Source organism: Pseudophryne corroboree, chromosome 12, assembly GCF_028390025.1.
Source record: "Pseudophryne corroboree isolate aPseCor3 chromosome 12, aPseCor3.hap2, whole genome shotgun sequence".
Lineage (NCBI taxonomy): Eukaryota > Metazoa > Chordata > Amphibia > Anura > Myobatrachidae > Pseudophryne > Pseudophryne corroboree.
This window is the reverse complement of record NC_086455.1, coordinates 60,900,900-60,923,563: the sequence shown is the minus strand read 5'-3', so window position 1 is coordinate 60,923,563 and position 22,664 is coordinate 60,900,900. Positions and strand designations below refer to the sequence as shown.

Genomic DNA, 22,664 nt, shown 5'->3' with positions numbered 1-22,664 from the left:
CCTGTCGACCTAGAAACCCTGTCGACCTTCCATCCATGTCGACCTAGTGACTGTCGACCTATAGTGGTCGACCTAAACATTGTCGACCTAGACACTGTCGATTTGATGAACCACACCCGTCTTCTTTACCCTGTGCCATTGTGGGCTGCAGCCTCAGAATTCTGCAAGCCAGCGATGTAAAACAAAGGTAAGAAACCAAATTTGTTTAGGGTCATTTGTATTTACTTTATTTTCGCAACACTAATTCACTAGTTCCTGCATGCTCAATTACAGGTTCATCCAACACCGTGCAAGAGCCCTATAGTTTCTGTGACTTATTAGCCAGTAGAAACCACTGTTGCACCATTCCAGCTTTAGGTTTCGGATAAGGAAGTTCATTTAGCGAAAGTAACTTTAATTGCGTACACCACCAGTAAGAAAGTATTTGTTTAACACAAAAGGCAAACAAAGGCTAGTTCTTTCCTTACACAAACAGAGCCTGTTCCTCCTGCAATCCCAAACATGCTGCAGGCAATTCCTTCTCTGTTCTGTGTCCCAGGGTTTCCTTTCTTCACTTCCATCTCGCCGGAGGACAGTACACACCCCCTCAATAACCTTCCGGTAATTATACAACATAACTGATACGGCGGATGAATTTACGTTAATCAACGTTACAAAAAGTGTAACATTAATGTTGTTCCCTTGAGTCGCTGTATGTACAGCTTCCCGATGTCTTTACACCGTCCCAAGCAGCACTTGTTAGCTGAACCAAAATAATGACCAACGCGTTTTGGATCAATCCACCTAGGGCCATGACGTGTAACCTATTAAACCTTATTAAATACACTGATTAGAACATTTATGCAGCTCCTAAAATGATAATTCTGTATTTCCAATAGAAGCACATTTATGTTCTCAAGTAGACAAAATATATTAGTATTAATCTACGGCCCAGATTCCCCGTCCTGCCAATCCGATCAGATTCACCAATCATCGATGATCTGTTGGCGGATTGAGGAAACACAGTATGTTCAAATTTCCCGACTCGTCGATACCGACCATTGCACACACTGGATTTCTCAGATACCCCAACCCGTGTCGGCAGAACTCAGCCTAGATGTATGGGTTCCATAACACTCACTACACAATATAAGTAAACACTTGTTACAATCAATCAATAAAACACAAACATAATCAATATACAAAGGACACAATGGGGGGTATTCAATGGTTTGAAAAGTTAGTTGAGAGTCTGCTTTTTCCTATCTAATAGACAGGAAAAACAAGATTTATGGTAAGAACTTACGGTTGTTAAATCTCTTTCTGTGAGGTACACTGGGCTGCACAAGGAATAACATCGGGGTGTAGAGTAGGATCTTGATCCAAGGCACCAACAGGCTCAAATCTTTGACTGTTCCCAAGATGCACAGCGCTGCCTCCTTTATAACCCCGCCTCCTCTATAACCCCGCCTCCATGCACAGGAGCTCAGTTTAGTTAAGCAGTCCAATGCAGTAGCAGGTAACAGTCAGCAATCATTAGTAGCCACATACACCACACACTCACTACAAGAAAGGTCGTCAGCGGCTAATGCCATACCATCCCAAAGAAGCTAAGTGCGTCAGGGTGGGCGCCTTGTGGAGCCCAGTGTACCTCACAGAAAGATTTAACAATGGAAAGTTCTTACCATAAATCTCGTTTTCTGCTGTGGGGTACACTGGGCTCCACAAGGAACAACATCAAAGAAGTCCTAAAGCAGTTCCTTATGGGAGGGGACGCACTATAGCGGGCACAAGAACCCGGCGTCCAAAGGAAGCATCCTAGGAGGCGGAAGTATCGAAGGCATAGAACCTTATGAACGTGTTCCCTGAGGACCACATAGCCGCCTTGCACAACTGTTCAAGGGTCGCACCACGGCGGGCTGCCCAAGAAGGTCCAATCGACAGAGTAGAATGTGCTTTGATGGTAGCAGGAGCTGGAAGACCAGCCTGTACATAAGCATGTACAATCACCATTCTAATCCATCTGGCTAAGGTCTGCTTGTTAGCAGGCCAGCCACGTTTGTAAAATCCAAACCGTACAAAGAGAATCAGACTTCCTAACGGAGGCAGTTCTCTTCACATAGATACGGAGAGCCTGTACCACATCCAAAGAACGCTCTTTGGAGGACAACTCAGGAGAATTGAAGGCCAGAACCACAATCTCCTTGTTAAGGTGGAAGGAAGACACGATCCTTGGGTAAATAACCCGGGCGCATTCTAAGAACGGCTCGGTCACTACCCTAGCAATCTTTCTCTGAAACCAAACCGACAAGGCAGAAATGTGAACCTTGAGGGAGGCCAGACTAAGGCCTAAGTCCAGGCCCTGCTGTAGGAAGGCCAAAAGTTTAGCCGTACTAAACTTGAAACAGTCATGATTATGAGACGCACACCAAGTAAAGTAAGAATTCCAGACCCTATGGTAAATCCGAGCAGAAGCCGGCTTACGGGCCTTCAACATAGTTTGAAAGACCGCCTCAGAAAAACCCTTGGCCCTCAAGAAGAAAGCTTCAAGAGCCACGCCGTCAAAGCCAGATGGGCCAAGTCCCGGTAAACACAAGGACCCTGAACGTAGAGGTCTGGTCATTGTGGAAGTAGACGAACCAGCGAGAGGCCCTGTAGATCGGAGGACCAGTGCCGTCTGGGCAACGCCGAAGCGATCAGAAGTAGAATTCCTCCTTCCTGCTTGAACTTCCGTATTACCCTGGGCAGGAGTGACACCGTAGGGAACATGTATGGCAGCCGAAAGTTCCATGGAATTGCCAGTGCGTCCACGAACGCTGCTTGAGGATCCCTTGTCCTTGCTTCAAAGACCGGAAACCTTGTGATTGTGTTGAGACGCCATCAGGTCCACATCTGGAAGGCCCCACATGTCCACGAGAAGTTGAAACACCTCTGGATGGAGGCTCCATTCTCCGGCGTGTACGTCCTGACGACTGAGAAAGTCCGCTTCCCAAGGACCCCCGGAATGAATACTGCCGATATGGCTGGCAGATGGCGTTCTGCCCACTGAAGAATTCGTGATAGTTCCCTCATTGCCATGCGGCTTCGAGTGCCGCCTTGATGATTTATGTAAGCCACCATGGTGGCGTTGTTCGAGTGTACTTGAACAGGTCTGTTCTGTAGCAAATGCTGGGCCAAGTTCAGTGCATTGAACACCATCCGCAATTCCAGAATGTTTATCGGGAGGAGAGACTCCTCCTTGGTCCACCGGCCCTGAAGGGAGTGTTGCTTCAACACCGCGCCCCATCCTCTCAGACTGGCATCCGGCGTCAGAAGGACCCAATTGGAGATCCAGAAAGGACGACACCCTCTCAAACGTTGGTCCTGAAGCCACCAGCTCAGTGACAGTCGGACCTCCGGAGACAAGGAGATCATTTGAGATCTGATCCGGTGAGGCAGGCCGTCCAATTTGGCCAGAATTATAGAGGGCGAGAATGGAATTGAGCGTACTCCACCATGTCGAAAGCCGACACCATGAGACCTAGCACTTGCATCTCCAAATTAATCGACACACACGACGAGATAGGAAGCATCGAATCCGGTCCTGAAGTTTCAGGATTTTCTCCTGAGACAAGAACAACCTCTGGGTGTGAGTGTCCAACAACGCTCCAGGTTGCAGCATGCTCCGAGTAGGGGCCAGGGATGATTTCTTCTAGTTGACTAGCCACCCATGGGCTTGCAGAAACTGGATAGTCAGATCCAGATGTCGCAGGAGAATTTCTGGGGAATTCGCCAGGAGCAGCAAATCGTCCAGGTACAGTAGGATCCTGACCCCTTGACGGCGGAGTACAGCCGTCATTACCGCCATAGCACTGGTGAATACTCGAGGAGCCGTTGTCAAACCAAAAGGTAACGCCCGAAATTGGTAATGAAGGATGCCCACTGCAAACCTAAGATGATACTGCTGACGTTGCAATAGGAATATGCAGGTAGGCATCCTGTATGTCCAGGGAGACCATATAGTCCCCAGGCTCCAAGGCCAGAACAATAGAGCGTAGAGTTTCCATACGAATCTTGGGAGACCCTCACATAATTGTTTAAGGACTTGAGTTTGAGAATAGGCCGCGAGGACCCGTTCTGTTTTTCAGGACTAGAAACAGCAGTGACTAATAACCCTTGCCTCTCTGAGATAGAGGCACCTGTACTACCAAATCCTGTGTCCGGGAGAGACTGTACCACCGAATGAAGCGTTGTTGCCTTTACCAGATCCGAAGTGACGTCTGTCAGGCAAAACCGATGAGGGGGATGATTTTTTAAGGATACGGTGTAACCTCGAGTGATGATTTCCCGCACCCAGGCATCTGAAGTGGTCTTCAACCATTCCTGGGCAAACCCTAGAAGTCAGCCCCCCACCCTGGGATCTCCCAGAGGTAGGCCTGCGGCAGGCTTGTCTGTTTTGGAAGCAGGCTGACGGGCAGCCCAGGCCCCCTTGGGATCTGGGCTTGGCAGGTTTGGAAGCACAAGCTTGTTTCGGGTACGCCTGACCTTTTGCTTTTCCTGGGAGGACGAAAGGGCCTAGGGAAAGTACTTTTAAACCTTCAGCGCAAAAGGTGCCGTACTTGGTAGGCAAGCTGTTTTAGCAGATGCCAAGTCAGCCACAATCTTATTGAGGTCTTCTCCGAAAAGAATGTCTCCCTTAAAAGGGAGCACCTCCAGGTATTTCTTAGAATCCATGTCCACAGACCAAGATCTCAACCAAAGGATATGCCGAGCCAAGACGGACATAGTAGCAGCCTTGGCCGCCAGCACCCCGCCCTCAGAAGCCGCCTCCTTAAGGTACCGATAAGCTGTGGCGATATATGAGAGACATTGTCTAGCATGATCTGAAGCATTAGAAGGTAGCTCCGCCTCCAGCTCCTAAGCCCATGCTTCAACAGCCCATGTTGCTGCAATGGTTGGCCTATGCACAGCCCTGTTAGGGTGTAAGTTGCCTTTAAACAACCCTCCACACGTCTATCCGTTTGGTTCCTTCAGAGAGGTGACGGTAGTCACTGGCAGAGCTGAGGAAACCACTAGCCTCGCCACCTGAGAATCCACAGGTGGAGGAGTTTCCCAATTTTTTCATAGCTCCGCAGAAAGAGGATAGTGAGCCAACAGTCTCTTATGCGGTGTGAACTTTGTTCCTGGATTTTCCTAGGACGCATGTCAGCTAGGTGTTGAGAATGAGGTAAAACTTGTTTAACCACTTTCTTACGTTTAAATCTGTCTTGATTTTTTGAAATAACCTCGGGTTCATCAGAAACCTGAAGAATCAGCCTGATAGCCTGAATCAGACAGGGACATCCACCTGTGACCATCCTTCCCTATCTGAGTCAGTGTTCGTGGGGTCAGTATATGCGCCATCCTCATCAGAGGTGGTGTCAGGAACAGTGGTGGATTGTGAGGAAGTAGTGGCCTGTTTGGAAGAAGTCTTAGTCGGGCGAGAGTGAGACTTCTTTTTAGACAGTGCTTAGTTCAAGTGCTGCAACTGAGATGATATCTGATCTGCCCATGGCGGATTAACTGTAGGGACCATAAATTGCTGCACTGGCATAGGAGGTCCCATAGGGGGCGTAAGTTTAGTTATCAGCGTATTTAATAACGTGGACAAGGTAGCCCATGGTGGGTCATTGTGGACCCCCGCAGCCACAACTCCACTGTGGGGTAAGGAACCCCCTGAACCTGAACTCTCTGCTGCCATGTTTTCCTCAAAAGTGTCTGCAGCGTTACCTCCACGCAATGTGGGATCAGCCCCAGCACCGTTGCACCTTGTAGCTGACATAATGATAAGTTCAATATCAGGCAACCCGGTACAATTTTAGCAGCGCTATATCTAGCAAGAACTCCCAGTGTAGTGTATCAGCACAAACCTGGAATCCAAGAAATATATGGCGACTATAAATCACATAGAAATATACACAGTAAGTATATCTTGTGAAACACCTATATTAGTTAATAAACCTGACGCAATTAGCCCCCCTCAGGTTACAGAATATAGGTATGCATCTTGGGAACAGTCAAAGCTTTGAGCCTGTTGGTGACTCGGATCAAGATCCTACTCTACACCCGATGTTATTCCTTGTGGAGCCCAGTGTACCCCGCAGCACCCAACCGACTTTTCAAACAATTGAATTCCACTTAATGTATATTAGGCACCACTACATTTAGGGGGTAATTCCAAGTTGCAAATCTAACTCTCTCTGCACATGTTATATCTGCCTCCCCTGCAGTGCACATGGTTTTGCCCAACTGCTACAAAATTTCCTGCTGCGATCAACTTGGAATTACCCCCTTAGTGACTACAGAAAGTATCATCATTTACAATCTATACTGAGGTTTCCAGTTTATGATCCTCATTTTGCTCCAATATCAGGTGTCATAATTAATAATATGCATCATATTATTCTGGATCCTGATATTGAACCAAATAGTCACCAAGGAGCTTGAACCACAATGTGAACAGATTAAAATCTAGTCTATCCATGCAACATGCATCATGTAAATTTAGGGTTGCTATAGAATAGCATAATTTGTAAGTAGAATTACTTGTTTGTTTAACTGGTCAGGGGAGGGGGGGCGGCAGAGTTCAGAAAACACAGCCTGCAAACAATGAACTGCAGCTACAATTAAAACATACTGCTTAGCTTTGTGTCAATGACATCACACACTATAGGTGGGTACACACCGGCCGATATATCGGCAGTTCTCGTGGGTGCGTCGGCCAGTGTGTATGGGCAGTACGGCGTCGTACGTGTGTCGGCCAGTGTGTACAGGCAACTCAGTCGTTTACAGACATATCGCGTCGGCCGGACAATATATCTACCGATATATTGGCGGGTCGCTGTGTGTGTACGGACGGCCGCCACCCGCCCGTACACATGCTGCGGCAGCCGGTGGTGATTGACAGCTAACTGGGCGGGCGTGTGTACAAGCCCACCCAGTTCATGAAGTCAGTCCCCGACAGATCGGGCAGTGTGTATGGAAGGGGTACTAATGTGAAAAGGGGTACTAGTGAGCTAGGGGGTTGCGCACTAATGCAATAGTGTTGCAGGGAAAATAGTGTAACTAGGAAATATATAGTTATGGTATACTTTCCGTCGATAACTCTATTTCTCCTAAGTCCACAGTATCCACAGGATAAACACTGGGGATATGAGGTAGTGTCAGCAGATTAGCACCAACGATCAAAAGCTTTCGGGCTCCCAGAATGCAACGGGCCAGTTCCCTATATCCCCGCCTACTGGCTAAGGCAATTCAGTTGTTTTCCAAAGCTCAAGGCAGGAGCATTATAGAGAGGCCTAATCAGGCGAGAAGAACACACATGCACACACTTCCGTACAAGAAGGAAGAGGTTAGTAGGTGTAAGGATCCTCAAATCAGGCGTCGGGGTGGGATCCCTGTGGATACTGTGGACTTAGGAGAAAGTTACTGACAGTAAGTCTACCATAACTACGTATTTCTCCTGCAGGGTCCACAGATTATCCACAGGATAAACATTGGGATGTTCCAAAGCAATATTTGTGGAGAGGACACTCCTGATTGGACAGGAGAATACTTTGCCCGAATTCAGCATCCTGACAGGCAAAGGTATCAAAGGCATAATGTCTAATGAATTTGTTAATGGAAGACCATGTGTCTGCCTTAAATATCTATTCAGCTAAAGAATCACGTTGTGCTGCCCATGGTGGACCGACCTTGCGAGTAGAGTGAGCAGACACATTAGCTGGAACAGGGAGATCAGCTTGAGAATATGCTTCTGAAATCATCATTCGAAGCCACCTCGCCAGTGTCTGCTTGTCAGCAGGCCATCCTCTCTTGTGAAACCCGTAGAGAACAAAAAGAGTGTCCGTCTTTCTGATGGCACTGGTGAAATCCACGTAGATCCATAAAGCACGGACTACGTCCAATGATGCATCTCCCACAGAAAGGTCCGGCCCTTGGAAAGCAGAGACTACAATTTCTTCCTTAAGGTGGAATTTAGACACCACCTTAGGAAGATAACCAGATTTGGTTCTGAGAACCGCTCTATCTAGATAAAATATCAGAAAAGGAAAGCAACATAATGCGCCTAAGTCTGAAACTCTTCTAGCTGAAGCAATAGCCAGTAGAAAAGAGAACTTTAGCTGTCAACCATTTAAGATCCACTTGCTTCAGTGGTTCAAATGGGGCAATTTGAAGAGCCTTTAGGTCTAAACTTAAATCCCAAGGAGCTGTAATAGGAACAAAAGGAGGTTGGATGTGAAGCATTCCTTGGAAAAAAGTGCAAACATCCTGTAGATTAGCAATTTTCTTTTCAAACCACACAGTCAATGCTTACACCTGAACTCTCAAGGAAGCCACCCGTAGACCTTTGTCCATTCCTGCCTGAAGGAATGCTAGGACTTTGAAAACTCTGAAAGGGGTGTAGTATGTGATGCAGGCGGTCGGGCTCCTGGCGGCCAGCAAACCGGCGCCGGCATACAGACAGCTGGGCGAGAGCAAATGAGCCCCTTGTGCGCACTAAACGGTATCTATTCCCCATTCCACGGGGGTCGTGGACCCCCAAGAGGGAGAAAAGGTGTCGGTATGCCGGTGGTCGGGATTCCGGCACGGGGTATGGTAGTCGTTGGGAGCCCCGCCGACGGCAACCTAAAGATCACCCCTCTGAAAGACCTAGGGTTAAATTTCCTGTCACTGCACCACTGAATATAGGCCTGCCATATTCGGTAACAAATGTGAGCAGAGGATGGTTTCCTTGCTCTAAACATTTTTTGAATTACCTGTTGTGAGAACCCTCTTGCTTTCAGGATGGAAATCTCAAGAGCCACGCCATCAAAGACAGCCAATCCAGGTGCTTGCAATAGCAAGGACCCTGGGACAGTAGATCTGGACACTGAGGGAGTAGGAACAGAGTATCCACCGACAGCCTTTGCAGATCTGTGTACCAATATCTTCTGGGCCAAACCGGAGCTATTCGTATCACGGCGCCCTTTCCCTGTTTTACCTTTCGCATCACCCTGGGAACACATAGGCCAGACGAAAGTCTCATCTTACTGACAGGGCATCCACAAAGTTTGCGTTGGGATCCTGTGTCCTTGACCCGTATGCGGGAACTTTGTTGTTCTGGCGAGAAGCCATGAGCTCTATCTCCGGTAACCCCCACTTGTCTACCAGAGTCTGGAAAACCTCGGTGTGTAAAGCCCATTCGATTGCATGAATGGTGTGTCGACTGAGAAAATCCGCTTCCCAGTTTAGGACTCCCGGAATGAACACTGCGGCCAAGGCTGGATAATGATGTTCTGCCCACCTTAACGTGCGGCTTACCTCCTTCATTGCTTTTTGGCTGCAAGTTCCTCCCTGATGATTGAGGTACGCTACTGCCGTTGCACTGTCCAAGTGAATTTGAACTGGTTTCCCCTGAAGAATGTCCTTTGCCTGAATGAGTGCCATATTATATATCTATCCATCTATCTCTCAACAGCCCGGCACTCTCTTAAATACTGAAATGCCCCGATACCCTCAGAGTAAATGGAACACTGTACGAAGAAAACTGCGGCACTCAAGGACTGCTGAAAAGTCACTGTATACATGATGAATGATGTATTGTATTTAATACAGTGACTTTTTAGCAGTCCTCATCGTACAGTGTATATATATATATATATATATATATATATATCTATCTATCTATATATCTATCTATATATCTATCTATCTATCTATCTATCTATATCCCGAAGTTCCAATATATTTATTGGCAGGCAACTTTTTTCCTTGGTCAACTGCCCTTGGAAGCAACTTCTTTCTGACACTGCTCCCCAGCCCTGAAGACTGGCATCCATTGTCAGAACCTCCCAATCTGAGATCCAAAAGGGTCTCCCTTTGTCCAGATGGGATGTCTGTAGTCACCAGGCTAACGACATCCTTACTTCCAGAGGAAGGACCATAGTCTGCGTTTTTATTGTCTGATGAAAAACATTCCATTTGGAAAGGATCAGACGTTGTAGAGGCCTCAAGTGGAATTGAGCATACTCCACCATGTCGAATGTCAGCACCATAGATCCCATCACACGCATCGCTCCTGAATCCTCGACTGAACTGCGGATATTTTGTTCAGAGGTAAAATTACTCAAGACCCGAATCCAATACAGCCCCCAAGTTAGACATCCATTGTGACGGAACCAGGTATGACTTTGCCCAATTTATGAGCCAACCGTGTCTCTGCAAACAAGCTACTGGCCTGTTGCAGATGACACTGAAGCAATTCCTGAGATTGTGCCAGGATTATTAAATAGTCATGGTATGGAAAAATAGTTATCCCCTTAGGTTTAGCCTGTGGAACCAGAGGGTTAGGGTGTAGATGAGTTGGGGAAATACTCTACACTCACCCGTCAGGATTTCGTTCTTCAGGATCTAGATGTCTGTATTATACATGCCAGGATCACGTGCGCTGGAAATTAATACTGATTCTCTCTAATTAATTAATTATATATATATATATATATATATATATATATATATATATATATATATATATATATATATATATATATATATATATATATTTATTTTCATTCACTCTTGATTAAAAAAAACCATCAATATTTCAAAAAATAGAAGTGTTAATAGGTTATTTAACAAAATGCAAAGTGAATGAACAGAAGAGAAAGCTAAATGAAATTATTTGGTGTGACTACCCTTTGCCTTCAAAACAGCATCAATTCTTACACAAAGTCAGGGATTTTGTAGGATTGTAGTCAGGTGTATGATCAACCAAACAGGTGATAATGATGATTATTTTCATATATAGATTAAAACACAATCATTAACTGAAGCAGAAACAGCTGTGTAGGAGGCTTAAAACTGGGTGAGGAACAGCCAAACTCTGCAACAAAGGTGAGGTTGTGGATGACAGTTTCATGTCACAGGTCATAAACCATGGCAAGAATGAGCTCAGCAACAAGCCACAAGGTAGTTATAACTTTATCAGCAAGATCTCTATCAGGGAAAGATTTCAAGCAGACTGGGGTTTCAAGGTGTGCTGTTCAGGCTCTATTGAAGAAGCACATGAAAACATTGAGGACCGTAGACGTAGTAGTCGGCCAAGGCAACTTAGTTCATCAGATGAAAGACACATCATACTTACTTCCCTTGAAATTAGATGATGTCCAGCAGTGCCATCAGCTCAGAACGGGCAGAAATCAGTGGGACCCAGATACACCCATCTACTGTTCAGAGAAGTCTGGCCAGAAATGATGATCTTGGAAGAACTGCGGCCAAAAAGCCATCATTTCGACGTGGAAACAAGGCCAAATGACTCAACTATGTACGAAAATCTCAAACCGGGGTGCAAAAAAATGGCAGCACAGGAGTCAAAATGTGAACTACTCGGCTGTAGTAGAAGGCAGTTTGCCGAAGGGCTGTAGAGCGGAATGATGAGTGTCTGCAGGCAACAATGAAGCATGATGGAGGTTCTTTGCAAGTTTGGGGCCGCATTTCAGCAAATGGAGTTAGGGGTTTGGTCAGGATTAATGGAGTCTTCAATGCTGAGTAATACACGCAGGTACTTATCCATCATGCAGTACCATAAGGGAGGCATCTGATTGGCTTCAAATTTATTCTGAAGCAGAAATATACAGCCAATGTCATTAAGAACTATCTTCAGCGTAAAGAAGAACAAGGAGTCCTGGAAGTGATTATATGGCCCCTACAGAGCCCTGATATCAGCATCATCGAGTCTGTCCGGATTTAAAGGAAGAGAGACAGAAGGACTTGAGCAAGCCTAGATCCACAGGTGATCTGTGGTTCATTCTCCAAGATGTTTGGAATAACCTCCCTGCAGAGTTATTTCAAAAACTGTGTGCAAGTGTACCTAGAAGAATTGATGCTATTTTGAAGGCAAAGGGTGGTCACGCCAAATATGGAATGGATTTAGATTTCTCTTCATTCACTTTGCATTTTGTTAATGGATCAAAATAAACTATTAGCACTTCTAATTTTGAAAGCATTCTTACTTTGCAGCATTTTTTCCACACTTACCTAAAACTTCTGCACAGTACTGTATATATAAAAACTGAAACAACTGTTCAGCATCATATGTCAGAGACTGTTGAGTCACTAATTGGCAAGAAGACCTGGCTGATGAACCTTTAGGAGGTTTTGTTGTTCTAAAAATTTTTTTTTTTTTTTTTAGAGAAACAGGACCAAAAAACGTTTTGAACTAGAAACTGCTGCACTGTACCCTGTGTTGTCTTTTTTTTTTTTTTTTGAGATCATATCAAACCCCCCCACCCAAAAAAAAACCAACAAAAAAAAAAACCAACAACTACTGTATTTAGGACATAAAGAAGGGGGTATAAAGAGCATCAGCAGTAATGGAGCAGTTCCAAAAAGCTGCTATCCGTTTCCACTGCTATTCTCCACCCTTCACTTGTGGTTATATTCCCCAGGGGCAGACTGAGCGCAGTTATTGTGCACAGGCAGCATTCAAACAAATCAGAAAGCGATGAGTGGCGAGATGAGGAGGGGGGTGCGTAGTTGACGGCAAGATTAAGAAGGGGGACTGTAGTTGCCAGTCACATTAAGAGGTGGGCTGTAGATGGAAGCAAGATAAAGTTTTGCGGGGGCGTAGCTGCTGGCAAGATAAAGAGGGGGTCCATAGCTGCCGGCACCATAAAGAGGGGAGGACCATAGCTGTGTGCAAGAGAACAAGGGGGGGACCAAAGCTGCTGGCAAGATAAGGAGGGGAGACCAAAGCTGCCGGTGAGAGGAGGGTGGCTGGTATATGTCTACAATATAAGGAAGGAGGGAGGCAGCAGCTGCCAGTGAGATAAGAAGGTGGTGGTGGGGGGGTTTAACTAGTCAGGGTTAGAGTTCTAATATTTACTGTAAATTGTTGAAATGCACCAAACTCAGGAGGAGGATCCAATAGGTACATAGAACACAGAAATGTATGCCGACAGAACTAGCCCAGTCCAACTTCGTTGAGGTTTAGGACAACGATCAGCATGAGGCTGCAGGGTCATGGCTGAGATCTCACCTCCTGCAGAGGACGTGTGAGCATGTCCTATGTCACGCTCTACGATCCAGCCAATAAGGATGGAGGGGAATAAAATACAGATCTGACCGGTTGAAGAAGAAGTGCAACTCAGAAGTAAGAATAAAGTGCATTTTACACAATACAATAGCTACATAATGCTATGAAGTGGTCGTTTCGGCTATTAAATTAGCTTTATTCTTTAATGACAAGCTTCAATATTACAAAATAATAAAACACGGCAACAACTCACTTTACAGGGGCCCTGGCATACACCTGAAGCCAGTCTGGGATCTCGGCTGTATGGTATGGATTGGCAGGCACCAGGAGCTGTTGGCTTCTATCCACTTGCCTGGGCTGATAAGTTACTGGAGGTGGGAGTGGAGGGGGCTGGTCATAACGCGGAACACTGCAGGAGAAATAACAAGGCTGAAGTGAGTAGAGATACGACTGGCCTGACATCCCACCCAGCTACTCTTCATTTGTGAAGCTAAACGCCTGTAACCATTACTGATCAACATACAACAGTGTCATAGACATTAACATTTCCAAGTCACCTAGATACTGTAGATGCAGCCTTTTGACTGACCTTATTCTCAGAGTATTGTTACACTAGTAGATCCAACAGGGGCGCAAGACAAAGTGCTTCCCTGATGTCAACGGGTCCTACAACTTCCACCGTACCTCCCTATGTGGTTTGGGGATGTATCTTGGCCTTTGTCTCATGCTGCAGAGCTGAGTGTATGCAAGTATGGGTGATGCAGTGTTGTCTCATCTCCGCTTGCAGCTGACGGCCTGCAATGTGTACAGAGGGAAAAGGTAGCAGGTGCACTATCTCACACTAGCTCAACCTGTAGTAACCAGAGGCACTTAGCATATTCCTGGCCAGGGCTATGAGCTTACCCACTGCATCAAGGTAGCCTCTCATTGGGTAGGTCCCTAACACTAACTATAGGGGTTCAGGTCCGGGGGGCAGGACACCCCAGAGCCACCCAGCCAGACAACCCCAGGGCATCGCAGGAGTGATAAAATATAGGGTTAAAGAGGTAGGAGCAGCTGTTGCTGCATGTATGAATAATGTGAGGATTAAAAGAAAATGATGTGAAGGTGTTACATATATATATATATATATATATATATATAAAACAAACTAAGGGCCATGGAGTGATGAAATAGTGTTAAATTGCGATGCCCCAGGGATGCCCAGCCACGGCAGGCACAGGGAGCCCCGCACCCCAGAGAATTCCCCCCATTATGGACTGCCATAGTAAACAAAATGTAAGAGTCTTACCACAGTGTGCTCATTCCAAATGTAAAGGCTATAGTGTTGGACTATTTAAAATCAGAGGGGTGGGTGGGGCAGGGTGCTAAATTAGGGTGAAGGTGTCTCCTACCTTCAAAAATGTATGAATACATCAGTTACAGAGGGAAAAGGGCCCTAATTGGCACACTTTAATTAGGTAGTGAGGTGCTACTCTGCTTGAGACTTAGTAAAGTGTACAGAGGGAAAAGGTAGCAGGTGCACTCTCTCACTCTAGCAATGGCAGGCTATGCAGAATTGGGCATATGTTTAAATGTGCCTGTGTGCATTCACACCTCGTGCCACACACGAAAATGGCACCAGTGCACACCAATGATTTATGAAACCAGGTGCGTAGAACTTTTAATACAGGCAAATGTCCACATTTAGTTCCACGTACATAATGCACAAGCAATTTAGGCTGACTTGCAGTCAACGCCACATTCATCCGTAGGGGGTTTATTTACTAAACCTTGGAGAGAGATAAAAGTGGAGATATGACCTGGGTGGCTGGTACTTTAACTTCCATTTTTCAAACCCAGCCTGTAACGCGGCAGTTAGGAGCCGATTGGCTGGTACTTTATCTCCATCCACGGCTTAGTAAATAGACCCCACTCATTTCTTAAGAATCAACAAACAGTGGGGCAGATGTATTAACCTGGAGAAAGCATAAGGAAGTGATGAACCAGTGATATGTGCAAGGTGATAAAGGCAGCAGCCAATCAGATCCTGTTAATTTACATATTGGAGCTGATTGGCTGGTGTGTTTATCACCTTGCACATATCACTGGTTTATCACTTCCTTATGCCTTCTCCAGGTTAATACATCTGCCCCAGTATTCCCACAAATCGTCCAATATTCATAAAACTCTGTGCCGACTGAGCAGGCAATGTCACCTAGCATTAAACATAACCTACCTAACCGTACATGTGGAGGCATTTAGGGTGAATTACCTTGGAGCACACGGATGCCTGTACTGCGCTCTTTTATTAATGTGATCCACATAATAGACGCCAAACTCTGCAGACTCCACACGTTCCCAGCCAGGGGGTAGTCCTTCCCTCTCCAGGGGATGGCTCCAATGCGTAGTGTTGGTGTTGTGATCGATGTAGTACTTCCGCCCCCTTATCGTCCAGTCCACCGACCAGCCGCCAGGAAGGGGCATATCTTCCGAGCTATGATTCGTCAAGTTCCCTAATGAGGTAGCTGCGACCCTTCCTATTCCTGTACCAGAAATAACAGCAAAATTACTTCCAAACTGCGGAGTTCTGGGTGCAGAAAGTTCCCCAACAAAATCATCCAGCAACATACACTCCTAAGTATGGTCTATATGAAGGGGATATTCTGGTCACACACAGCTACAACAATGCAGGACAAGGAGGATGAACAGCCTGAGAGGTTCATTCACCCGACCAGCAGTTATAACATACAGGAGAATGTAAAGAGTTACAGACCCCTCCCACAGGAATCCGATTCTTGTAAAGTTCCCTTCATACCAGAGAGGATGAGCCCATCTCTGTTGTTTTTGGAGCCCAGTCAGAATTAAAAGGTTATATTAAAGGGCTCCAAAAATCTAATAAACAAACTGTTCCGACAAAAGGAATCTGGCAACACTAATGATGCAGATGCAAAACTTCCCATAACTTAATAGAAATGAAAGAGGTTCTTCACTCAAAAACTGAACGTCATCGATGTACTGCCTACTGGCACCTGCCAAGTCTTATATTAATAAATGTTAAATATTTATTTCAAGGTCCTTTTTTTTGTGGGCAAATGCGGATTTGATTTCTGACATAAAAGACAGCTCTTAAGGTCACCGGGATCTGAAGGACTTCGGTTTCATCTAAAAGATGAGGGCTAATGAGATATTTTTCCTATACATCCTGCAATCACAGACTACCATATTACACATGAAGCCTATCTATAAGAGGGACCACGTCTTCACCCAGCCAATGGGGTTAATTCAATTAAGCACAGATTGAATACCACTAGAAATTAGCTCTTGGTACTATTCAATTCAGCACGTGGTTATATCATAGAAGGGCAGTTTGAGGACTAAACATGGTGTGTAGTCGGAGAATGCCGGTTCTCGCAACAAAAGTGCCTTGCTCGATGCCGCTTCCGCCACGCAAAGGTCAGAAAACAGCATCACACCAGCACTTTTGTTGTCCTTTCGTCAGACGTCACATTGCACTGAATTGAACAGCACAGGGAGATAATTGCCAGAGATATTCAACACGCGCTGAACTGAATTGAAACGAGTGTTTCATTTGCAGCTTGTCAATTAGTCTAACTGCACTACTAGAGAACCAGGTAATTCTGGTGTGCAGCAGAGTCTTGTAAGGGTTAATTGCAAGTACACTAGTTGGACCAAGTTTACACCCAGCAGGAACACAGCAGAGAAGTTATATATGAGAATACTGACCGAGTGCATAACTCCCCCCCCCCTACCAATCAGCTACTGTGACCCCTTTATCATCATGGACAATGTTTCTTGACATACTTCTGCGGATTGTACTTCCACAGAGGACATCTATCTATGTATTTTTGCATGAAGAAGTTACAGCTTAATTGCTGTATTTGCTGTTCCTGAATAAAATTGAACTTAAACACAGAAACAGAATGTGACAGCAGATAAGAACCACTTGGCCCATTTAGTTTGCCCATGTAAATGCACACACACACACTAGGGTTAATTTTGTGTTGGGAGTCAATTAACCAACCAATATATTTTTGAAGAGTAGGAAAAAACCAGAGTACCCAGAGGAAACCCATGCAACCACAGGGAGAATATACAAACTCCACACAGTGGAGGGAATTGAACCCATGACCTCAGTGCTGTGAGGTAGTAATGCTAACCATTACACCATCCATACTGTCAAAGTATAAAACGAAAAAAATGCAGCTCTACATGTTGCTACACCTAATACAAAGACAGTGCTGTAGCCAGTCCGGGTCCCTCTTATAATCAACTTTTTATTTACGCTAGGGAAAAAAAGTGAGGGGAAAAGATATTAAAGTGTGTGAGAGGAGGTAGCTGGGTGGAAATCCACAGAAATCTGTAGATTAAAGGGAAGTAACTTCTACTTGGGAAGCTAGTAAAACCCCTTTCACAAAGCCCAAAATTTCCCGGGTTAAAACACATGAACGCGCATCAACCCGGGAAATTTCTCAGTGTGAAAGGGTACAGGGACAAAAACCCGGGATTTCTGTCCCCGCATTTCAACCCTGCAATCGACCAGGGTTGGTCCCGGGATGTTCCCTGGAACCTGGTCAGTGTGAATGGTGCAGGGACATGTCCCACCTTCCCGGGTTGCCTCTGCTGATGCCGATTGGCTATTCAGGGCACTTCCTGGTCTTGTGTTTTTTCTGAGACGCCCATTCTCAGAAAATGCAGGGCCATCCCGGGTTCAGTGTGAAAGGTGCCAACCCGGGATGTCCCAGCTCCAAATGCTGGTATAAACGGGCCCAACCCGGGAATGTCTCATAAATGCATAATCCCGTGGCAGAATTCCTGGGTTTTGCCCCTGCATTTCTGGTGTAACTCAGTTCATCTCATCCTTGGAATGGGATCTGTCAGTATGCAGAACACAACTAAAGGAGAATAGAACATTTACAGAGAGGCACTGGCAGCCTCCAGGCCAATCAGGAAACGGAGATCCGAATGAAGCATGGCAGAGGGGGACTTGTGTGCATCCAGCGAGCAGAATGTGGAGCCTAAGTAACCTTTCATTTTTCCTCATCAAAATAATTCAATTTTAGGTTATCAGCTGTGGATAGGAGATATTTAACGCTTGCAATAGAACTAAGGGCAACCACTGAATAGACCTTATACTTGAATCTGCATATTATGATCGGCCAACTTTGATCGCCGTATTATTGATTTATAGTTCTATAGTGCAGATATTACACAGCGCTGCACAGAGAATATGTGGTCATCCATATCCCTGCCCCAGGCGAGCTTACCACATGGACACACACACACACACATTAGTTTGTCATTTCAATGAATCTACGAGTATGTTTTTGGACCGAGAGGAAACCCATGATGGGGAACAATTCAGACTCCACACACACAGGGGTATATGCAATTGCGGTCGAATTTCCGAAAATGTAGAAAAACGGGACATTTTCGCCAAAAAACAAAACAAAACAAAAAAAACCCCACAATGCAATACAGTACTTTTCGACAAAAAAATTGACTTTTCAAATTCGACTTTTTCAAATTCGAAATTTCACAAATTCAACATTTCTGCAATAGTAAAAATGCGGCTTTTCGACAAAAGTATATTCAATTGAAGACTGTCAATTCGACAACAGTGCTTTTCGACAGTAAATTCGTCATTTTCAATCCGCCCCACTTTGCTGGCGGAATGTAATAAAATGTTTTAAAAACGTTGTTTTTTTTTTTGTTTTTTTTATTGCTAATAGCATATCTATTTATATTAGAAGGGATTAGGTACTTGGTTTGTCTATTTAGGAGGCACAAGTATTATTTATTTTTTTATATATATATATATATATATATATATATATATATATATATATATATATATATATATATATATATATATTTTTTTTTTTTTAATGGAATGGGTTAAAAACCTGAAGAAAAAAAAATGCGTGGGGTCCCCCCTCTTAAGTATAACCAGCCTCGGGCTCTTTGAACCTGTCCTGGTTGTAAAAATACAGAGGGGGGGGGGGGGGGGGGGGAGGGAAAGGACAGGGGATCCCCCGTATTTTTAGAACCAGCACCGGGCTCTGCGTCCGGTCCTGGTGCAAAAAATACGGGGGACAAAAAGCGTAGGGGTCCCCCGTATTTTTAACACCAGCACCGGGCTCCACTAGCTGGGGAGATAATGCCACAGCCGGGGGACACTTTAATATCGGTCCCTGCGGCCGTGGCATTAAAACCCCAACTAGTCACCCCTGGCCGGGGTACCCTGGAGGAGTGGGGACCCCTTCAATCAAGGGGTCCCCCCCCTCCAGCCACCCAAGGGCCAGGGGTGAAGCCCGAGGCTGTCCCCCCTTCCATGGGCTGTGGATGGGGGGCTGATAGACAGAGTGTAAAATGAAATAATTTAGTTTTTTTGCAGCAGAACTACAAGTCCCAGCAAGCCTCCCCCGCAAGCTGGTACTTGGAGAACCACAAGTACCAGCATGTGGGGGTAAAACGGGCCCGCTGGTACCTGTAGTTCTTCTGCAAAAAAAATACCCAAATAAAAACAGGACACGCACACCTTGAAAGTACAACTTTATTACATACATGCCGACACATACATACTTACCTATGTTGACACGCCGACTCTGTCCACGTCTCCAATGTCGACGACAATCCGGGGTACCTGAAAATAGAATTAAACTCACCTAAATCCAGTGTCCAGTGATATTTGTAATCCACGTACTTGGCAAAAAAAAAAACAAACAACAACACATACCCAATCCACACGGACTGAAAGGGGTCCCATGTTTACACATGGGACCCCTTTCCCCGAATGCCGAGACCCCCTGTGACTCCTGTGTGCGTCCCTATGATTCCCTATGCGCGTCTGAGCTTGAAGACAGCGCATCGCACAGCACCTCCATTAGTTTCAATGGTGGGAACTTTGCGGTCAGCGGTGGGGTTACCCGCGCGTGACCTCACCGCTGACCGCAAAGTTCCCACCATTGAAACTAATGGAGGTGCTGTGCGATGCGCTGTCTGCCAGCTCAGACGCGCAAAGCCAATAAGGAGAGTGCCACGACGTGGCGCTCCCTGATTGCCTGAAGGGACCCTCTGTGACAGGAGTCACAGGGGGTCTCAGCATTCGGGAAAAGGGGTCCCATGTGTAAACATGGGACCCCTTTCAGTCCGTGTGGATCGGGTATGCGGTTTGTTTTTTTGCAGAGTACGTGGATTACAAATAAAAGACCAGGACACTGGATTTAGGTAAGTATATAATTTTATTTTCAGGTACCCCGGATTCTTCCGAGACGTGTGGACAGACGGAGACGTGGACACAGTCGGCGTGTCAACATAGGTATGTGTCGGCATGTATGTAATAAAGTTTTACTTTCACAGTGTCTGTGTCCTGTTTTTATTTGGGTATTTTTTTTGCAGTAGAACTTCAGGTACCAGCGGGCCTATTTCCCCCCCGCATGCTGGTACTTGTGGTTCTCCAAGTACCAGCTTGCGGGGGAGGCTTGCTGGGACTTGTAGTTCTGCTGCAAAAACAAAACAAAATTCTTTCATTTTACACTCTGGCCATCAGCCCCCCATCCGCAGCCCATGGATTGGGGGGGGGGGGGGGGGGGGGGGAACACAGCCTCGGGCTTCACCCCTGGCCCTTGGGTGGCTGGAGGGGGGGGGGACCCCTTGATTGAAGGGGTCCCCACTCCTCCAGGGAACCCCGGCCAGGGGTGACTAGTTGGGGTTTTAATGCCACGGCCGCAGGGACCGACATAAAAGTGTCCCCCGGCTGTGGCATTATCTCCCCAGCTAGTGGAGCCCGGTGCTGGTGTTAAAAATACGGGGGACCCCTACGCTTTTTGTCCCCTGTATTTTTTGCACCAGGACCGGACGCATAACCCGGTGCTGGTTCTAAAAATACGGGGGATCCCCTGTCATTTTCCCTCCCGTATTTTTACAACCAGGACCGGCTCAAAGAGCCCGAGGCTGGTTATGCTTAGGAGGGGGGACCCCACGCAATTTTTTTTTCGGGTTTATTACCGTTTTTTGTACCGTCTGAAAAGTCCAATCCAGGACACACTAATCCGTCAATTGGTCTGTTTTTCGACAGCGGGACTGTCGAATCCTTTTTTTATTGAATATGTCGAATTCCGGAATTCCGGAATTCGACGGTCGAATTGTGTCGAATTTAAAAACGGGCGAAAAAGTGCCGCAATTCGCCCGGAACTGCATATACCCCATAGGGTCCTAGTTGGACCAGTGGCTTGGGATGCTACAATGCTAATCACTGTGCTGCATGTGTATTGATTTGAAACCTCAAAGTCACTCAATTCTGCCTTATAAATAACCTTCTGCAATAATTACACTCATGACCATTTCCTGCACGTTTGCATCCACAGTAGAGCAGAAGTTTTAATAGTCACTGACTAAATAGAAAAAAAAAAAAAAAAAGAAGAATAGCAAATGATAGCATGCGTTATATAAAATGGTCCTGCCACCATAAACAATTCCACCAATCAACTCACACTACTGGTTACATACGAGGCCACTCACACAAACTTAAAATAATGGGTTTCCTTACTCCTTAATAGTGTACACCACCTAATCAGAGGAGACAGTACCTTTGTTGAACAAACTAATATTTAATACACCAGAATGTGCTTTTCACTTACCTGTAGGATGTCGGCCTTGTCCATGCAGAATCCTCTGTACGTGGTCACCCCCATGTTCATAAAACCTATACTCCTCATGCGCACGGTCCCCGAGTTGCTTTCGCCTTTGTCCATCGTAGTGCTGGTCTGAGCAGAAATACCTTGGGTTTGTATCCCCATTCTCCAGAACAGAATTTCCTTCTGTTAAAAATGACTGAGAAGAACCACCATATTCCCTGGGCACGTCACCCAGTCCTCGAACTAAGTAGGAGGGGGCAGAAAGTCTGTTACTCTCCCTGCGTAAAATCTCCATGGGAGGTCTCTGGACTGGAGTCCGCATAAAACTGTGGTTTCGTGGAGCCACCCCGTCCCCTGCAGGGCTGTACGGAGAAGGAGCAGGCTCTGCTGGGCAGATATCAGTCCTTCGTGGAATGGTGGGCCCATGGCGGATGAAAGAAGGCATCAGATCTGAAAACAAGGACAGCTTGTAACAACCAGTTACCAAACATTTATACAAGACAAACATGTAGAGCAATATAAAATTATATATATATATATACACACAGGACCAAAGACGTGGCACTCACAGCATAATTACAACAGATCAAAAGGACATCATTTGCTGTTTTGCAACGTTTCAGTGGTAGTCCACTGTCGTCAGGCTTTATTTGAAAATGCATTAAAATCATCTTACCTTTATAGAACCCCCGCGTGCATGTTCGAAAAACAGTCCGGACCCGAACTTCCGGTCGGGCGGACGGAAATGACGTGATAGTGCCGTCAGCGCACTGAAAGAAGAAACCATCACCATGGTAACCAGAAGCGTACATAAAAACAATCATTGCAATCTACTTGCAGAAATGGAAAGTCACGATAAAGTTCTCACCAATAGTACACATGCATATTACTACATGCAGTATACATATATGGATACATTATTAATAACCCAAATGGTAACAGAGACAGTTCCTCATAATTTCTTAATATGCTGCAATCATATTTATACAGACAAACAGAGAGAACCCTGATTG

General features: G+C 45.7%; 1 protein-coding gene across 4 annotated transcripts in view; it reads right to left on the bottom strand.

Annotated features, from left to right (window-relative positions):
• SAV1 (salvador family WW domain containing protein 1) overlaps window positions 1-22,664 on the bottom strand; it is a 38,927-nt gene that overhangs the window by 3,091 nt on the left and 13,172 nt on the right. For all 4 annotated transcript variants that reach the window (XM_063947551.1, XM_063947552.1, XM_063947554.1 and 1 more), the window contains 3 exons: window positions 21,655-22,101; window positions 15,267-15,537; window positions 13,266-13,421 (listed from right to left, as the gene is read on the bottom strand). In XM_063947551.1, coding sequence (XP_063803621.1) covers window positions 13,266-13,421; window positions 15,267-15,537; window positions 21,655-22,101 — 874 coding nt within the window. The remainder of the gene's footprint in view (window positions 1-13,265; window positions 13,422-15,266; window positions 15,538-21,654; window positions 22,102-22,664) is intronic.